General features: G+C 45.0%; 1 protein-coding gene across 7 annotated transcripts in view; it reads right to left on the bottom strand.

Annotated features, from left to right (window-relative positions):
• The window catches only part of LOC141153874 (NACHT, LRR and PYD domains-containing protein 3-like), a 182,380-nt gene that overhangs the window by 29,133 nt on the left and 133,052 nt on the right, over positions 1-20,195 (bottom strand). For all 7 annotated transcript variants that reach the window (XM_073639109.1, XM_073639114.1, XM_073639108.1 and 4 more), the window contains 4 exons: positions 17,911-19,609; positions 15,425-15,595; positions 13,942-14,112; positions 10,802-10,972 (listed from right to left, as the gene is read on the bottom strand). In XM_073639109.1, the coding sequence (XP_073495210.1) occupies positions 10,802-10,972; positions 13,942-14,112; positions 15,425-15,595; positions 17,911-19,609 (2,212 nt within the window). The remainder of the gene's footprint in view (positions 1-10,801; positions 10,973-13,941; positions 14,113-15,424; positions 15,596-17,910; positions 19,610-20,195) is intronic.

The following is a 20,195-nucleotide window of genomic DNA, read 5'->3' as shown; positions in this document are numbered from 1 at the left end:
TCTAGCACCGAAGTCCTTTTGTGAATATTGGGTGACAAATGTAGGTGCTATAGTTATGGGAGACATATTTTTGGCATTATGGCGAACGTAAATCATTTACTTACATCTCCATGTGGTCTGCACATCAGCCCCAAATTAATATCAGTCAGATGACAACATGAGACGCGCTGCATGTACGCTTTCGCTATGGACGGATTCCCCAAAGTCAGGAGTGCAGACAAAGGGAGCATGCGCACTGACAGATGAATTAAAGGTATATGCAATGCGCTGAATGAGTATGTGGTGTTGTATGTGACGCACCCCCTGGGACATATTCCTTTTTGAGGGGAATACCCGGCACCGGATCAGATGGGGGGGTTGTAGTCTCCGAGCGGCTGTGACCCGGTCCCGTGCCCAGGGCGTCAAGCTCAGAGTTATGTGGCAGTCTTTACTGATGTTATTAAAGTTCGTTGTGTCGACTACGCCACCCGTTGTGATGCGGTCACTGTGGCCGCCGCTGCAGCAGGGTCTGCTGAGGCTGATGGTGGATGCGCAGCTTGGTGGGATAACCCCCAACGGGAGGGGTATAGCCTCAGAGGGGACAGGCGCAGAGGATGGGGGTTGTGGTGGTGCGGTGCAGCCGGTAATGATGACAGACTCGGGTAGTGCAGTTAAGGGTCTTTACTTACTGCAGATGTTCCTGGTCACTCTAGCTCCAAGTGACCTCCCGAGCCATGCTGCGTCCACCAGGTCCTGGATCCGGCCAACCCCCAAACAAGTCCGGAGCGTGGCCCTGAGCTCTCCCTCTGTCCTTTCTTCAGCCGTCCCCACCAGTGATTCACCTAAATCCAGCTCCCTCGGGCCTTCTGTTGGGCAACCTTTGGCCTCAGGTTCCCTGACCCTCCATGTGGTGTGCCTTCAGGGTGAATGTAGTGGGTGACCGTGACAGACTCTGCCCACGGTCTCCGGTCTCTGGCTGGGGAATGTCTTTGCCCCCACCAGCTTGGGTTCCGGTACCCTCTTGCTGACTCCTCACCCGGTGTTCTTATTTGGGTTCTTGGGTCCCTTCTTGGTCCCCTCTGGGTCTTTCTTCACTCCACTCTCTCTACAGGGCTGTTGTTTCTTTTCTCTCTCTTTCTGCAGGCTTGTTCTCTGCATCTGACTTACTCTCTGCGTCTGACCCTGATCCTAGTTGGTGCCCTCCTTATATATCCCTCTATGTGTGAGCTCAGGTGACCAGCACCCAATGAGCTCCTATCACTACCCAGACTGCTCCCCCTATCTGCCCCTACACTACATGGGATGTTCCTCCCCCCTCCCACTCCAGCCAGGAACAGGCTCGGTCGCACCTGCACATTTCTAAGTGGGAGTGCCGTCGGCCTGCTCCTCTGGAATGGGATGTATGTAGTGCATGCAGTCTATCTGAGCTCAGTTCCACACTCCTTCCTTACCCGGGAGTGGAATATCACACCTCTGGGTTGAGGTGCAATACTCCTGTAGCAGCCGAATCCTCAGGGTGCTACATTCCCCCCTGGTAAATCACAGCACGTCCTCGGGCTGCAAAGACAAAAACACCAAAACATACAAATTTTTATAAACATATAAAACATATAAAATATTATATATATATAAACTTTTTCATATAGACATCATTATAACATTCTCGTCGTCTCTTTCTTTCTTCCTCCTCTGGTCACCGTGCAACTCGTGACCAGGTAAAGTGCGACAGTCTTTTGATAAGCAGTTTCTCATAAAACCAGTAGGGGGCGCCTTAGCAAGCGCAACTATGTACAGGGGAATTTGGCCGTTCTCAGTCCCCGGCCAGGTAAGGGAAAGGGATGGCTGCTCACAGTCCTCAGCCTGGTTTGGGTAAGGGACACACGGGTTAAACTGTTCACTGGTCCCAACGGGGACTAAACTTTAAAGCAGCCACGGTTACTTGTGTACCCCGACGGGTAACTATATACAGTTTTTCTTTACTACTGTTCTTAATCGTAGTACCTCCTAGCCTTGAACCCGTCCGGGTCTTCTGGCTCTTCCTCCCTACACCGCAGCTCCTCCTCTGTCAGGCGATGCACGTGGAGGGCGTAAGGTCCCTTGGCACACTTGTGCCGGGTGAACGTTACCTCGTCACCGACGTAGAGGTCACGGCCTTTGTGACCCTCTGGCAGGTGAGACTCGACATCCCGTCGGGTAACGAAGACGTCACCCATGGTGTTCCGGTCCTTTATGAAGCCCCACCCATGCTGCGCATTAAACTTTATTACCGTCCCGATGGTACGGGGACGACCTGCTGCATAGGGGTCCCTTCTGGTCCGACTCTTTTGCTCCGCGCTGCGGGTCCGGGCCCATTGCTCTCTGGCCCGCCTCTCCTCCCGCTCTCTCTTGAACTCTGCCAGCTGTTGACGGCAACACTCGGTACGCTCTGCTGCAGCTGCCCGAGTCTCTCCGGTGAACCCCATCAAATCTTCTCCCGTGGGGTCCCACACGAACTGGGCTTCCTCGAGTGGAGGCGAGACCCGAGTCACGGGCTTTGGAGCCGGGATCAGGGGCTCACACAAGGGCCCTAGTCTTTGCTGCCGCTCTAGCTCAGGGTACCCTTCGGGCCAGATGAAGGGCCGCCCGTCCGGCCATGTGAGCTGGCCGAAGAGGTCCTCCCCCAGGTGTGGCACCCTTGGTATTGCGGGCGCGGGCGCGGTGGTGATGGCGCCCGGGTTGCCCAGGCCTTGCGGCCAGGCCTGGGGCACCTGGAAGGTGAAGGGCACCGTTAGGACGGCGGCGCCCTGGGTTACCTGGCCTTGCGACCAGGCCGGAGGCTCCGCGGAGGTAGATGGCTCTGCTTTGGATGCGGCGCCCGGAAACGCTAGGCCCTGTGACCAGGCCGGAGGCTCTTCTTCCTGCGCCACGCTCCGGGTCACGACGCGTGACGTCACTGGGGTCGCGTCGGCGGCTTCCGGTCGGGGCCTAGTCGGTGGCGGTGTCATGGCGGTCTCGGGTACGGCAGGGGGACTTTCGGGCTCTGCGACGGGGAGCTGGGGCAGGTGGGTGGTCTTCCGGTATGGGGTATAGGCGTCCCCCTTACCTGCTGCCATACGTCTCGCTCCCTCTTCTGCGCCGTCTCCGGCCTTGGGTCCTCCCGCGTCATCCGCAGAGGTAGTCGGTGTCTTCTTCCAAGGGAGCGGGTTCCGTGGACGGATTCCAGCTTGCTGGGCCATCTCCCGGCCCCACTCCGCCAGGATCTCCCTCTGCACTCGGGCCATCCTTCCCGCGAGGCCCTCCAGGGCACTCCGCGCGCACTCCCGATCTCGGGGAAGCTGCGCCAGGATCTCCGCTAAGCCTAGCGGGGTTGTTGACTCTAGCAGGCTCCTGACCATCGGGTCGGTGCTGCTCTGCTCTCCTCCTTCTTCCTTTTGCAGGCTCCTGGCCAGCGGGCCGGTGCTGCTCTGCTGCCGCTCCATTCCCGGGTCTACTCTTCCTCTTCTCGACTCCGGGTGCTCTCGCTCTGGACACCTTGCCTCCGGGTGCGCTCGTTCTAGACTGCTCCAAGCGACACCCATCTTTGTTCTTCTCTTTCGTCTCCTCCCACTTAGAGGGCGGTCCCGGGGCAACTCGGTGACTGTCAGCTCCAGGGGGAGTTCTTTCACGCTGACAGACACCTCCAGCATCACAGTCTCTGTTGGTGGGGGCGGTTTCCACTTTTGGCGCCATTTTCTGTCCCGGCCCACGATGGGAGGCGGCCTCCTGCCCTCCTTTGGCACGCCCATAATGGCGTCCGCTGCTCTTCCAAGGCGGGAAATCTGCGGTTTTGGCGGGAAGCGTCGCCCAGTGGCGGGAAACTCTGCAGATGGCGGGAACAAGCTGGAAATGGCGGACAATCGGCGGGAAACGACTGGTGATGGAGTCCGATGGCGTGGACCCTCCGGAACCGGCAGGAGTCTTCTTTCTGAGGTAAACTTGCACTTTTCTTCAGGCACGCAGTACCCAGGTGTTGCGGGCACGTAATCCTGCCGACTACGCCAAAGTTGACGCGCCCCCTGGGACATATTCCTTTTTGAGGGGAATACCCGGCACCGGATCAGATGGGGGGGTTGTAGTCTCCGAGCGGCTGTGACCCGGTCCCGTGCCCAGGGCGTCAAGCTCAGAGTTATGTGGCAGTCTTTACTGATGTTATTAAAGTTCGTTGTGTCGACTACGCCACCCGTTGTGATGCGGTCACTGTGGCCGCCGCTGCAGCAGGGTCCGCTGAGGCTGATGGTGGATGCGCAGCTTGGTGGGATAACCCCCAACGGGAGGGGTATAGCCTCAGAGGGGACAGGCGCAGAGGATGGGGGTTGTGGTGGTGCGGTGCAGCCGGTAATGATGACAGACTCGGGTAGTGCAGTTAAGGGTCTTTACTTACTGCAGATGTTCCTGGTCACTCTAGCTCCAAGTGACCTCCCGAGCCGTGCTGCGTCCACCAGGTCCTGGATCCGGCCAACCCCCAAACAAGTCCGGAGCGTGGCCCTGAGCTCTCCCTCTGTCCTTTCTTCAGCCGTCCCCACCAGTGATTCACCTAAATCCAGCTCCCTCGGGCCTTCTGTTGGGCAACCTTTGGCCTCAGGTTCCCTGACCCTCCATGTGGTGTGCCTTCAGGGTGAATGTAGTGGGTGACCGTGACAGACTCTGCCCACGGTCTCCGGTCTCTGGCTGGGGAATGTCTTTGCCCCCACCAGCTTGGGTTCCGGTACCCTCTTGCTGACTCCTCACCCGGTGTTCTTATTTGGGTTCTTGGGTCCCTTCTTGGTCCCCTCTGGGTCTTTCTTCACTCCACTCTCTCTCCAGGGCTGTTGTTTCTTTTCTCTCTCTTTCTGCAGGCTTGTTCTCTGCATCTGACTTACTCTCTGCGTCTGACCCTGATCCTAGTTGGTGCCCTCCTTATATATCCCTCTATGTGTGAGCTCAGGTGACCAGCACCCAATGAGCTCCTATCACTACCCAGACTGCTCCCCCTATCTGCCCCTACACTACATGGGATGTTCCTCCCCCCCTCCCACTCCAGCCAGGAACAGGCTCGGTCGCACCTGCACATTTCTAAGTGGGAGTGCCGTCGGCCTGCTCCTCTGGAATGGGATGTATGTAGTGCATGCAGTCTATCTGAGCTCAGTTCCACACTCCTTCCTTACCCGGGAGTGGAATATCACACCTCTGGGTTGAGGTGCAATACTCCTGTAGCAGCCGAATCCTCAGGGTGCTACATATGTAAGATAGAATCATGTGCAAATATGGTGCAGTTAAAGGGATGTGACAATATAATTACGTGTCTAAGCTAGTGAATGAATATTGATAATAAAGTGTAAACATAAAAATATACTGTTTATAATCATAAGGTATAAAGAGTTGTATATTGCATTGTATACCTAATGTGAGACTAGTGTTGTGACACAGACTATAATGTGTATTGATATGTGAATTATACATGGTGAGAAATATAGATTAACAAAAGTGCATTTTGCTTGATAATAGGGAACAGTATTAAAAAGCCACAATAGACTTCATAGTGAATTAAAGTGCTAGGTGCAAAAAAATCATAATATATAGTTTTTAAACATGTGTATTTAACATGATAGGACAGATAAAGAAGATACAGTACCAATGGACTCCATATACCTCCTGAAGAGATCTTCATTAGACCCCCAGTCTAAAAAAGACACATCTCTTGGGGTAAGTATAAATATGGAGATATTGCACAGATGTCCATAGATAAAAAACTCCCTACCAAGGCCTTCAGGCCGTTAACAAAATATCTCAAAAAGTCCAAGGGTCCATGGTAGTTATATAAAAACTTATAGACTTAGTTCACGATCTCCTTGAAGTGCAAGTGCTCATCCATCATACAGCGCCAACCGCAACCATCTAGCGGACGTCGTCCATGTGTAGAAAGAGAGAACGTCCCACAGGTAAGTAGTTAATGTAGAGGTCTCTAGCCCGTGAAAGTTCCAAAGTAGCTGAGTTTCCCATCAATGGCGCGGATGGTATATGACATATCGAGAGAAAAGTTATAGCCACACATAAAATACGCACTCTAGCATGAAAAAAATATGAATTAAAAGACAATAAAAAACACGATAGCATAAAAACACTTCCCCTCCCAATTAATCTTTCCAAACACATATTTTGACCAATATTCAATTACAGGTTCTGGAGAAAAGCTTATCATTCTCACCCTCTCGATCTTTAGATCCATTTGTAGCCATAAAAGATGTCCATCTATTTGCCTGCAAGATGATATTAAGGAAATTACATTCTAACTCAAAAAATGAAGAGTTGTTTACCACCAAGATCGTCAGACTCTCTTATAGAGTAGGAAGAGCTCTGGACTTTCTGGATATCAACATTACCACATTGCCTAATGGTGACTTGCACATGGATGTCTTTAGGAAACCCATGTCAACAAATTCCTTACTACATGCGAGCTCTTCACATCCAGCATCAACTGTCAAAGGTATCCCAGTAGGGAAATTTTTAAGATTGAGGCACATTTGCTCAGATGATTTATCCTTTGAGAGGCAGGAGGAGGATTTAAAAGGGCGTTTCAAAGAAAGGGGATATGACCGCCATCAGATTCAGGGAGGATACTTCAGGGCGAAATGGACATCTCGCAATGATGTCCTGTATAATACTAAATTAAGCCACTCCAATGACAATAGAAATCCAATTCGGTTGATAACAACTTTTAATGACCAGTGGACAGGTCTAAGGAAAATTATACAGAAACACTGGAGTGTTCTCCGAGTTGACCCTGTTCTTAGAAAATGTCTGCCAGAACATCCCTCTATTACAGCGCATAGATCCAAAAATGTGAAAGATCTTCTTGTCCGCAGCCATTATGAAGGGAGACATCAAAATACAAATACCTGGCTTAGCACAACTGGATTCTACCCCTGCAATCATTGTAAAGCATGTACCAACATGGTAAAGGCTAAGGACTTCAGAAACTCGGCCAACACAAGGACCTATGTGATAAGACATCACCTCACATGCTCTTCTAAAGGGGTAATTTACTTTGCTGAGTGCCCTTGCAAAAAAATATACATCGGACTAACTACGAGGGAATTAAGAATAAGAACTCGAGAGCATGTGAGGGATATTGAAAAAAGTAGAATGACCAAAGACGTGACTCAACTTAAGACCTTACCTAAACATTTCTATTTATATCATCAAAGTGATGCCAATCTACTTAAAGTCAAAGCCATAGACCAAGTTTCTATGGGCCAAAGGGTGGGAATCTTGGGAGAATGTTAGCTCAGACTGAGAGCAAATGAATCTTTAGGCTCAAAACAGTGGCACCTATTGGTGTCAATGAAAATTTTGGTTTCAGTGCCTTCTTGTAATCTGTCTTTAGAACAAGGCTAGCTGTGGTTTCAAGGGTGGGAGTGGAAGTGTTTTAATACTATCGTGTTTTTTATTGTCTTTTAATTCATATGCGTATTTTATGTGTGGCTATAAATTTCCTCTCAATTTGTCATATAACATCCGCGCCATTGATGGGAAACTCAGCTACTTTGGACCTTCAAGGGGAAGAGACGTCTACATTAACTACTTACCTGTGGGACGTTCTCTCTTTCTACAGATGGACGACTTCCGCTAGATGGTTGCGGTTGGCGCTGTATGATGGATGAGCACTTGCACTTCAAGGAGATCGTGAACTAAGTCTATAAGTTTTTATATAACTACCATGGACCCTTGGACTTTTTGAGATATTTTGTTAACGGCCTGAAGGCCTTGGTAGGGAGTTTTTTATCTATGGACATCTGTGCAATATCTCCATATTTATACTTACCCCAAGAGATGTGTCTTTTTTAGACTGGGGGTCTGATGAAGATCTCTTCAGCAGGTATATGGAGTCCATTGGTACTGTATCTTCTTTATCTGTTCTATCATGTTAAATACACATGTTTCAAAACTATATATTATGATTTTTTTGCACCTAGCACTTTAATTCACTATGAAGTCTATTGTGGCTTTTTCATACTGTTCCCTAATATCAAGCCAAATGCACTTTTGTTAATCTATATTTCTCACCATGTATAATTCACATATCAATACACATTATAGTCTGTGTCACAACACTAGTCTCACATTAGGTATATAATGCAAAGTACAACTCTTTATACCTTATGATTACCGTATTTTTCGGACTATAAGACGGGGGGGTGTATATTTTTGTGTGGTGTGGGGGGAGCGGTATCGGTGGAGGAGCAGGGCACAGGAGGCAGCAGCCGCCCTCTGCAGCCTACACTGTCCCCGCTGCTAAAGAAAATGAATATTCACTGCTCCCCAATATTCATGCTCCTTAATAGCGGTATACAGTGTAGCCGCGCTGCGGCTGCTGCCGGCTATCTCCTTTGCCCACTGTTAAAGGGCATGAATATTCAACCTCTCTCCACGCCCATGGGCGTGGGGAGGGGGTGAGTATTCATGCCCTTTAATGAGCGGGTACAGGAAATAGCCGGCAGCAGCAGCAGGAAGACTTCTGGTGGTCCCAAACTTATTCCATTTAAGGATTAAGGAGGCCACTGTGCTCTTAGGAACCTTGAGTACTGCAGAAATTCTTTTGTAACCTTGGCCAGATCTGTGCCTTGCCACAATTCTGTCTCTGAGCTCCTTGGGCAGTTCCTTTGAGCTCATGATTCTCACTTGGTCTGACATGCACTGTGAGCTGTGAGGTCTTATATAGACAGGTGTGTGCCTTTCCAAATCAAGTCCCATTAGTTTAATTAAACACAGCTAGACTCCATTGAAGGAGTAGAACCATTTCAAGGAGGATCAAAAGGAAATGGACAGCATGTGACTTAAATTTGAGTGTCTGAGCAAAGGGTCTGAATACTTATGACCAAGTGATATTTCAGTTTTTCTTTTTAATAAATTTGCAAAAATTTCTACATTTCTGTTTTATTTTCAGTCAAGATGGGGTGCAGAGTGTACATTAATGAGAGAAAAATGAACTTTTTAGAATTTACCAAATGGCTGCAATGAAACAAAGAGTGAAAAATTTAAAGGGGTCTGAATACTTTCGGTACCCACTGTATATAAAAAAATATTTTAAAAACATAAAAAATTGATTTGTTCTGTTATTTTGAAGTACAATATTTTAACATCATTTTACTCCATTTTTTGGAGGGGGTGGGTGAGGGCAGTAATGTGCCAAAAAAATGAAAATGTGGTATTTTTATTTTAATTTTACAGCATTCACTGAATGGGATTAATAATGTTACTGTGTATTTTTAATATTTGGACTTTTCTAGACATGGTGATGCCAAATGCATTTTTTGTTATATAGAGAAGAGGAAAAGGGGAGGGGATACTATTTTAATGGCTTTAAAATGAACTACCTACATGAACTATCACTGCAGCCCTCCACCAGTCGGGCCTTTATGGCAGAGTGGCCCAACGGAAGCCTCTCCTCAGTGCAAGACATATGAAAACCCGCATAGAGTTTGCTCAAAAACACATGAAGGTCTCCCAGACTATGAGAAATAAGATTCTCTGGTCTGATGAAACGAAGATAGAACTTTTTGGTGATAATTCTAAGCTGTGTGTGTGGAGAAAACTAGGCACTACTCATCACCTGCCCAATATAATCCCAACAGTGAAACATGGTGGTGGCAGCATCATGTTATGGGGGTGTTTTTCAGCTGCAGGGACAGGACGACTGGTTGCAATTGAAGGAAACATGAATGCAGCCAAGTACAGAGATATCCTGGATGAAAACCTCTTCCAGAGTGCTCTGGACCTCAGACTTGGCCGAAGGTTCACCTTCCAACAAGACAATGACTCTAAGCACACAGCTAAAATAACAAAGGAGTGGCTTCAGAACAACTCTGTAACCATTCTCGACTGGCCCAGCCAGAGCCCTGACCTAAACCCAATTGAGCTTCTCTGGAGAGACCTGAAAATGGCTGTCCACCAACGCCAACATTCACTATCCAACCTAACGGAACTGGAGAGGGTCTGCAAGGAAGAATGGCAGAGAATCCTCAAATCCAGGTGTGAAAGACTTGTATCATTCCCAAGAAGACTCATGGCTGTACTAGCTCAATACTGAGCAAAGGGTCTGAATACTTATGACCATGTGATATTTCAGCTTTTCTTTTTTAACAAATTTGCAAAAATTTCTACTTTTCGGTTTTTTTCGGTCAAGATGGGGTGCAGAGTATACATTAATGTGAAAAAAATGAACTTTTTAGAATTTACCAAATGGCTGCAATGAAACCAAGAGTGAAAAATTTAAAGGGGTCTGAATACTTTCTGCACCCACTCTATAAAGGAAAGCCAGCTAAGTCAGGATTAAGTCCTAGACCTAGAGGTACTAATTAGGTGAACCTGTCTACCTAGGACTAGAACCAGGCCATGTGTTCAGTAGAGGAAGTCAGCTTTGGGAGCTATGAAGAGTGGGTTGTGTTGGAGCTGAAGAGAGACAAGCCACAAACTATTTGAGAAGAGATTTCACAGGTCGTGTGCAGAGAACCGTAAGTATCAGTGGTTGCTGTGGACAATTGCCATTTTGTGTGACCGATCTGAGACTATCTCACCCATGTCTGAGTCATCAGTGAATGTCAGCCCATGCTTTTAAGTATATTAAGTAGTAAATTAAATGGTGTAATTTAAAACTAATTTCTCCATTCTGTACACATATCTTATACCCATACATCTCTGTCCTGTACACGTCTCTTATACTCACACGTCTTCTTCCTGTACATGTCTCTTATATTCAAACGTCTCAGTTCTGTACATGTCTCTTATACTCACATGTCTCTGTCCTGTACACATTTCTTATACTCACCGTAACTCCTCTATTCTGCAATTTGGACTGGACAGAGCATCCATCAATTCACTGAAGTGAGGACCAAATAGATCATTATCATACAAGTCAAGTATCTTCAGGGAGCGGTTATTCCTTACTAGAGATGCCAAATGTATGCAGGAAGTGTCTGGCAGATAATTATGAGCTAAACTGTAACAATAAGAAGATAAGATGTTGGTGACGTGTTAAGATAAAATCTGTAGATTGTGAATGTGAAGAGAAAATGTCCATAAATTTCATCACTAGAAGTCGCCTCTTGTGCGGGGTGGATGACAAGGATACCAATTGCTATATGATATTTGCCTAAGCTCCCTTCTTTTGGGTATCTCATGAATTGCTGTTTTACTTTGAGAATATTTACCTTACAAATCAGCTCTTTAGTAAATGCAATAACTAATTAAACAACCTTTTTAACTAATTCAAAAAAACGATTTCATCCTGTACACGTCTTATACCAGCATGTTTCGATCCTGCACACATTTCTTATACTAGCACCTCTCCATCCTGTAAATTTTTCTTCTACCCGCACCTCTCCCTCCTGTACATATCTATTATACACATATGTCTTCATCCAGTACATGACGTACCCTCTGGGCCTTGGGGTAATCGGTTGCTGGGCCGTTCGATGCTGGGGGATGTCACGGTGGCAGTGACCCAGTCCGTGACCCAGGGTGGTCAATTAAAGGGAAAAGAAAAGGGGAATAAAGTTTTTATAGAGATAATGTTCGTGACGCCACCTGTGGTATGCGGCTATATGGGGCTGCCGCTGCGGTGCAGATCCATTGGAGCTAATGGTGATACAGCAGTGTTGGTTCAGCTCTCCACAGGAAGAGTTAGCTCCAGGGCAGTAGATGGTGATTTTATGAGGTAGATGTTGTTGGTGCGATGTAATGCAGGTGATGGCGCAGATAATGACCAGCCCGCAGCTTAATGGCGGCTTCCTCTTATCTTTACTTGCGGTTTGTTAAACAGACTGGGGCACGGGTTCTAGCTGGAAGTAGAGGTCCGGGCGGCCTCGGAGCAAGATGAGGATCCACCGCGCCAGGTGAAGTTGTAGGCCTTCCCTCTGCACTAATCTCTTTGGCCCTGCTGCTTGAAGCTATGCTGCGGCCCTCGTCCCTGAGTAAAACATATTTTTCCTCACCCGTATGGCAGGCAGCTCGGGCCTTCCTCAAGTGTCGCTCCCACGTGGAGGTGCTGGGCCCTATGGTGCTGCTATGCCGCCGGGCATCTAGTGGGGCCAGGAGACCTGTAATCTCCTGCCCTCTGAATTCTGCTGCTGGGCCTTCAGTGCCCCACAACCACGGACTCCGGTGTCCGGTTCCTTTGCGCTTCTCTCCTCTAGGATCAGCTTGTACACAGCTCCCTTCCCCAGGTCCTTCCTCGTCGCTCTCCTGTCTCCAACTCCTCTCAACTCTCTCTTACTAACCCCATCTCCAGATTCCAGTGTAAAGGGGAGGAGCTTCCCTTTCTGGTCTGGAGCCAGGAAAGTGTTGTATGCTGGTAAACCTGATTAGGGGACCCCTCCTTGCTTCCAGGCATGGCATCACCCCTTGTGAAGGAGGCAATGCCATTGTGGCAACCGGATTCCTGGGGTGCCACATACACACATCTTATACCCACACATCACCTTCCTGTATACATCTCTTATACCCACACGTCTCCATCCTGTACACATATCTTAAACCCACACGTCTCCATCCTGTACACATATCTTGTACCCACACGTTTCCTTCCTGTACACATATCTTATACCCACACGTCTCCTTCCTGTACATATCTCTTATATCCACACATCACATTTCTGTACACATATCTTATACCCACACATCTCCATCCTGTACACATATCTTATACCCACACATCACCTTCCTGTATACATCTCTTATACCCACACGTCTCCATCCTGTACACATATCTTAAACCCACATGTCTCCATCCTGTACACATATCTTGTACCCACACGTTTCCTTCCTGTACACATATCTTATACCCACACGTCTCCTTCCTGTACATATCTCTTATATCCACACATCACATTTCTGTACACATATCTTATACCCACACATCTCCATCCTGTACACATATCTTATACCCACACATCACCTTCCTGTATACATCTCTTATACCCACATGTCTCCATCCTGTACACATATCTTAAACCCACATGTCTCCATCCTGTACACATATCTTGTACCCACACGTTTCCTTCCTGTACACATATCTTATACCCACACGTCTCCTTCCTGTACATATCTCTTATATCCACACATCACATTTCTGTACACATATCTTATACCCACACATCTCCATCCTGTACACATATCTTATACCCACACGTCTCCTTCCTGTACATATCTCTTATACCCACACGTCTCCTTCCTGTACAAATCTTATACCCACACGTCTCCTTCCTGTACATATCTCTTATACCCACACGACTCCATCCTGTACATATCTAATACCCACACGTCTCCTTCCTGTACATATCTCTTATACCCATACGTCTCCATCCTGTACACATCTTATACCCACATGTCTCCTTCCTGTACATATCTCTTATACCCACACGTCTCCATCCTGTACACATATCTTGTACCCACACGTTTCCTTCCTGTACATATCTCTTATATCCACACATCACCTTTCTGTACACATATCTTATACCCGCACATCTCCATCCTGTACACATATCTTATACCCACACGTCTCCTTCCTGTACATATCTCTTATACCCACACGTCTCCATCCTGTACACATCTTATACCCACACGTCTCCTTCTTGTACATATCTCTTATACCCACATGACTCCATCCTGTACACATCTTATACCCAAAAGTCTCCTTCCTGTACACATGTCTTATACCCACATGTCTCTGACCTGTACATATCTCTTATATCACACGTCTCCATCTTGTACATATCTTTTATATGACACATCTCCTTCCTGTACACATATCTTATACCCACACGTCTCCTTCCTGTACATATATCTTATACCCACACTTTTCCTTCCTGTAAACATATCTTATACTCACACGTCTCCTTCCTGTACATATATCTTATACCCACAAGTCTCCTTCCACACGTCTCCATCCTGTACACATTTTATACTTACTGTAATTCCTCTATCCTGCAGTCTGGACTGGACAGAGCAACCGTTAAGTCTCTGAAATGCAGACCAGGCAAATCATTATCAGAGAGGACAAGAATCTTCAGGTTCTGGTTATTACTTATTACAGATGCCAAATGGATGCAGGAAGTGTCTGGTAGACTATTACCAGCCAAACTGTAGAAATAAAAAGATAAGATGCGGCTGACACGTCTACAAAGCATTAGTATACATTCCGTAGTTTTATTTTGGCCTTACTTACAGAGGGACATTTTTTAAATGTCACACGTATCACTTTTTGTGGTAATAACTTTGGAATGCTTTAACTCATCCAAGGAATTCCAGTATTGTTTTATGACACAATGTACTTAATGTTATTGGAAATTTTGAAATGACAGATTGACAAGCAAAATATAGCTGACCAAACCTTTCTGCCTCCATGTTATTGCTGTCATCTGCAAACTTAGAATAACTGTGTATTTCTCTTTTTACTTTGATCTGTATCCGTAAATATATCCCGTCTGCGCAATTAGCTTGGAGCTAGGATGTTTCTTAGTGTAGGTGCCCTCCTAAATATTAGAGAGGGATTTTTAGGTAATACCTGATTTAATACATGATCATTCTGTAGAATGCGCCAATTTCTCTGCAAAATGTCTCTGATTATTTTGTGCTGTTGATTAAATGTGGTAATAAACATGCCCCCAGAAGCAGCATCTAGTGAAACACGTGTCGGGGCTGCACTTTGACACGTTGACATGGAGGGATACATGACTCCTGGATACAGTATGGGGTCGATCTATGGTCCAGCATTAGTAATATACCTGAGGAAATGGACGGGACGTCCACGAAGCGCATAGTACTGTAGCTTTATGTCAATAAAAAAGTTTGTACAATTTCCCCTTGACAAACTTGTCTTTACGGAGGAGCGTGGATTTTACCAGCACCATCTTCATCCTTGCACAGAATATCATCAATATCTTATGGATATTCGTGCTGCCTGCAGCCCTTCAATACTATTTTCATGAGTTGAGCATTTCACAACTCACTATGGTGATCATAATTTTCTTTAATTTTTTATGGTTATCATTGGGTAACAGCACTATTGCGCCCCTTTTTGTTTCTCACTCAACTTAGAGTAACGTAATTCAAATCAATCACCCAAGGCTAAGATATTAGGCATAACTCCTGTGCTTTGAGCACAAGAAGAAGAATTAATTGTCCTAGTTCACTGTACAGGGCACATTTATTAAAAAAAAAAAAAAAGTTCTAAGATATTGCATTACAAACAAATATCGAATTGATAAATTTGCTACAGAAATTATTAGGCTAGTACATAATATATTTGGGATTACCATTGTGAGATGTTTAACTGTGTCCATTGATCTGTGATATTTGACGCATAAGTCTTCCATCGATATAACTCCTGACATGTATAATTTCTGTAATGCAGGTTACACATTTCCTATTCTATCACAATTCTTATACTCACCATAATTCCTCTATCCTGCAGTCTGAACTGGACAAAGCCTCCATCAGGTCTCTGAAGTGAGGACCAGATAGACTGTTACCAGACAGGTCAAGTATTTTCAGCGACTGGCTTTTCCTTATAAGAGATGCCAACTGGATGCAGGATGTGTGTTGTAGATTATTATCAGCCAGACTGTAAGCATAAGAAGATGAGATGTGGGTGATGCGTCCTCTGAACATTCGTATAAAATCTGCAAATTGTGAATGCGGATAAAACGCTCTGTGACTGACGCTGAGTCACATCTCACAGACAAGCCATGAATTGGGATAGTCAAGGAGCCCGAGTTCAAAAGCCAGTAGGGTATGCTATAAACAGAGGGAAGAGACAAAGTTGTAGTAAGGTAACGGTTCAAGGTCAAAGTACCAGGAGGAAAGCGGATCAGAAGAAAAGGGTTAAACAGATGAAGGGTCAGGATGAGGTCCAAGTTCAGACAACAAAACACTAAGCACAGAGAAAACCAACCACACTAAGCTGAAGCTACGTCTGGCAGAGGTATGGGGCTAACAGCCCCGCTAAGTAGCCGGGCAATCAGCTGGGACAATGAAAATCTGGAGTCTGCCAGCAGCTCCCAGTCTCAGATTGGACAACCAAGCTGTTAATAAAAGTACTGACAGCTTCAGACACACTGAGGGGTGGAATCGTGACACACTCCTTCCTCCACTACCTATTGTAGCTCTCAGTCTGTATCTCATTTGTCTTCCATTTATCGCCTGTCTTCATATGATGACCTCACATAGCGTAATGTTATATTTTTTCCTTTTTTCCATGTTACTATTTTATTAATTTTCCATTCATCATCACATAAAAATGCACAACTGGGTTCTGAATTATGGTTATAAATTACAGAAGCATTGTATTACAGAGATAGCCAAGTACAACACTTAACTATTTCCATGCGGCTCCATCCGAATCCCAACCTTAATGACCAAACACAGGGTTGTCATTGATAAGTGGGGGCTACAGCAGCGATCATACATTATGTGGATAGGTGATAAAGGTATTTTTTGGGAAATTTGCTTTAAAGGAAATATGTTATCCGAACATTATCTAATGGTTAATAATAATAATAATAATAATTTTTATTTATATAGCGCCAACGTATTTCGCAGCATGCTTAAATTAGGTTTATATGTCAATTGTTTTGATTTAATATTTGACCTTTTTAGAAGTTGTTATTTCATAAGCTTTATTTTAAAAGACAAAAACAAAAAATTGTGCAATATTTACACTAAAGCTACGGTTCCACTATCAGTATTTGGTCAGTATTCGGTCAGTTTTTTTTCTCAGGAGTTGGAGCCAAAACCAGGTGAGGAACAATCAGAGAAAAGGTATAATAGGAACAAGTCACCAATTCTGCATTTATCACCCACTCCTGGTTTTGGCTCCCACTCCTGAGAAAAAATACTGACCAAATACTGATAATGGGACCATGGCCTTAATTGTGGATTGGAATACTCCCCACCAACGGAAGCACCTTTGGATCTCTTTCTTTTTTCTTTGGGCTAGGAAAGCTCTTATTCCATGGTCCTTCTATGAGCAGGATGCAGTTGAAAGGATTTCCACCTGTTTAAAGTGATTCATAATGTTGTACCTACATCACACAACCAGCTCAGGTGAGTAGATTTTAATCTTGTTTCTTCATATTGATGTGTCACGTAAAATCAGTCTCGACATCACTAGGATGTGTTGAAACATTCCTGAGTTATTTCCACATAAAGTGACATGTCAGATTTGAAAAAATCTGACCTTGTCCCTAAGGGGTTAGTATTATGGTCAGGGCTGTGGAATCGGAGTCGGAGTCATGGAGTCAGTGCCCATTTTTGGTGGAGTCGAAGTCGGTATAAGATGGACCAACTCCGACTCCTAAAATATATAATAAATTGGGTACAGTAGTTCAATGCAGTGTGTGGGGAATATTTTTTCATAAGAATTTGGGAAAGTTATGAAATGTCCTATAAATGTCTGTCCTATTCCTGATCTAAGGGTCTAGACTTTTAGCTGAGATGAATCTGTGCTACGGTAAATTTATCGCCTAAACATGAGCCATGTATGATGGAGTCGGAGTCGTGGAGTCGGTGTCATGGAAATTGAGGAGTCAGAGTCGTGGAGTCAGTGTCATAGAAATTGAGCAGTCGGAGGTTTGGCTTACCGACTACACAGCCCTGATTATGGGAACTGAAAGAAAATATTATAAAAATACATTCACCCAGAATAGGGGTCATTCACGGAAGTTCTTCAAGGTCTGGGACTTTTGGAACTCCTCGCCCCTAAAAATTACCCTAAATATTTAACCCTATAACTTCCCAAGTAGTTCAAATTAATAGAGCTGGGTGGATCTTGTGACCTAACGGATTTCTTCAGTAGAATCTGTACTGACAGGAATATGAATAAATGCAATACGTTTATGAGATTTTTCTCATGCAGATGTAATAGGATTAGAATTTTACCTCAGATACTGCAGGTTATGTAATGATGGTGCAAGTCTTTCTAATTCTTCATCGTCCAATGAACATTCAGATAGACTGAGTTTTTCTACATTCATGCAGATCTCCAGAATAAATGCTAACACTGTGCAGTCTAGTGATGACATGTAAACTTCAGAGAAAATAAAACTTTTGTATGACTTTAATGATTCTCGCACTAGAGCCTTATTCCGGGTTTCAAACAGATAGAAGAATGTTCTGAGAAGACTTCGCTTCTTGTCTCCACTTTCCTCCAGCCTCTTTTCATCTGGAATGAAATTCTTCACCCAAGTGATAACATCTCTGGAAGCCTGAGCTGCTTGTGTGTCCAGGTATCCAGTCAATACTGACCTTGTGGAGCTGTCAGAAAGACCACACAGGAACCGGAGGAAAATTTCACCACGTCCATCAGAATAGCATTTGGCTTCATTTAATGATTTTTGTAGCCTCTCAGGAGAATAATCAATATAATGCACCAAAGCAGAGAAGAATTCCTGAACTGTGAGATGTAAGAAGGAATAGGTCACTGGTTCATCTGATTCCAACAGAAAACTTGACAAAAATTTTGACTTTTTGTCCACATGGAAAGAATCCAGATCTCGTTCATCAAAAATGATCCTGTGGTTCATTACTCCATATTCTGCCATCCATCCAATGGACCGCAGAATATTCTGAGAGTTATTTTTGTCCAGGCTGTGATTGGACAGGATGTTGGCGACAAATATCGTAAAGAGTTGTGTCACAGTTTTGGGTAATAATGACATCAACTGATCACTACTTGTGGGTTGGAAGCTCTGGGATAATACTGTACAGATGATCCAGCAGTAGGATGGGATGTAACAGAACGTGTACAATGTGTCATTCTGCTTCATGAAATTAAAAACCTTTTCTGCCAGTTCATGGTTGTGGAAAAAAGTTTCAAAGTACATCCATCGTTCTTCTGGAAAAAATCCACTGATTTCCACAATACGCTGAAAAACATTACAATCAGTAAATGTCAGTCTGGTTGGGCGACTGGTCATTAGAACAGAACAACCCTTAAGAAGAGACTTTCTCACCAAACTAACGACAATTTGACCACAATGTTTGGGCTGTTTAGGATTAGAGCACAAGTGTTGGGATGTGAAATCCATTTCATAGAGGCATTCATCTAAACCATCAAATATAAATAGAAGTTTCTCTGAATCTTGTAAGATATCTCCAAGCTGCTGCTCCAGATATGGATACTGATGAAGAATCAGGGTCTCCAGACTAACCTTATCCAGTCGGTTGAGATCCCGGAATTTGAAGAAAAACACAAAAGAGAATCTTTGGTAGAGCTTGCTCCTCACCCAGTCATAGACAAACTTCTGCATCATTGTGGTCTTCCCTACACCTGGCCCTCCACTCACCATTACCATATGAGGCACAAGTCTAGATCTGTGGCACCAGCGAAATATCTTGTTGAGGGAAATACGTTGCAGTTTATTTTGGATTTTCTTTAAATATTGTTCATGTTTTACCCCAGTCTCTAGAAGTTCATTTTCAGTGCGTTCCCTGAAGTGTTCAGTGGAGACAATGATGAGATTCACATAACGTGTACAGAATGGAAAACGTTTCTCTCCCTGGTTACATCTTGGAGGATTGTTTTCTATAAGTTTCTCAGTTATTTTATGTAAATGTTTCTTGTGACAATTCTGGATGTCTAAAAAGATAATCAGATAACAAAGGTCAAAGATTAAAAGCTGAAACAAAACAATTAATTTCTCTAGTTTCAGTAATAAACATTTTAATATATTCATTAATATAATAAAACATTAGTTTCAGTGTAATATTACATTTTCTGGAAAAAAACAACGGTTGAAAAATGTCAGATCAGGTATATCATGTCATATCTGGATTTTTCTTACTATGTATGTGTGACACTGGCCTGGCTTACCCTGGAGGGGTGTGACTAAGTGCTTACCTGGTCTGCAATAGAGCCTCTGATGGTTCCGATAGGCTTGGGCCATAGGGTAGCCACCAGGTGCCACTCCAGGGCAGTGCCCGGACCTGCTACAGCTGACCAACGGGTCAAGGCAGGGATACGTGGTAAAGAGGGCACAGGCAGACATAGTCAGACAGTCCAAGGTTGGGACAGGCAGTACAGGTTCAGAATACAAAGCAAAGGTTAGGAGTGGAGAGGTCAGACAGAATGGGTATACAAGTCAGGTCGGTAATGGGAGAGATAAACAATAAAACACATTGACTGGGAACTAGATGTAAATGGAAAAGTTACTACCTGATGAGTT

This window comes from Phyllobates terribilis, unplaced genomic scaffold (genome assembly GCF_046119375.1).
Source record: "Phyllobates terribilis strain yellow unplaced genomic scaffold, ASM4611937v1 Scaffold_7__3_contigs__length_470593459, whole genome shotgun sequence".
Taxonomy (NCBI): Eukaryota; Metazoa; Chordata; class Amphibia; order Anura; family Dendrobatidae; genus Phyllobates; species Phyllobates terribilis.
The sequence above is the reverse complement of the archived record's forward strand: the minus strand, read 5'-3'. Positions and strand labels throughout refer to the sequence as shown.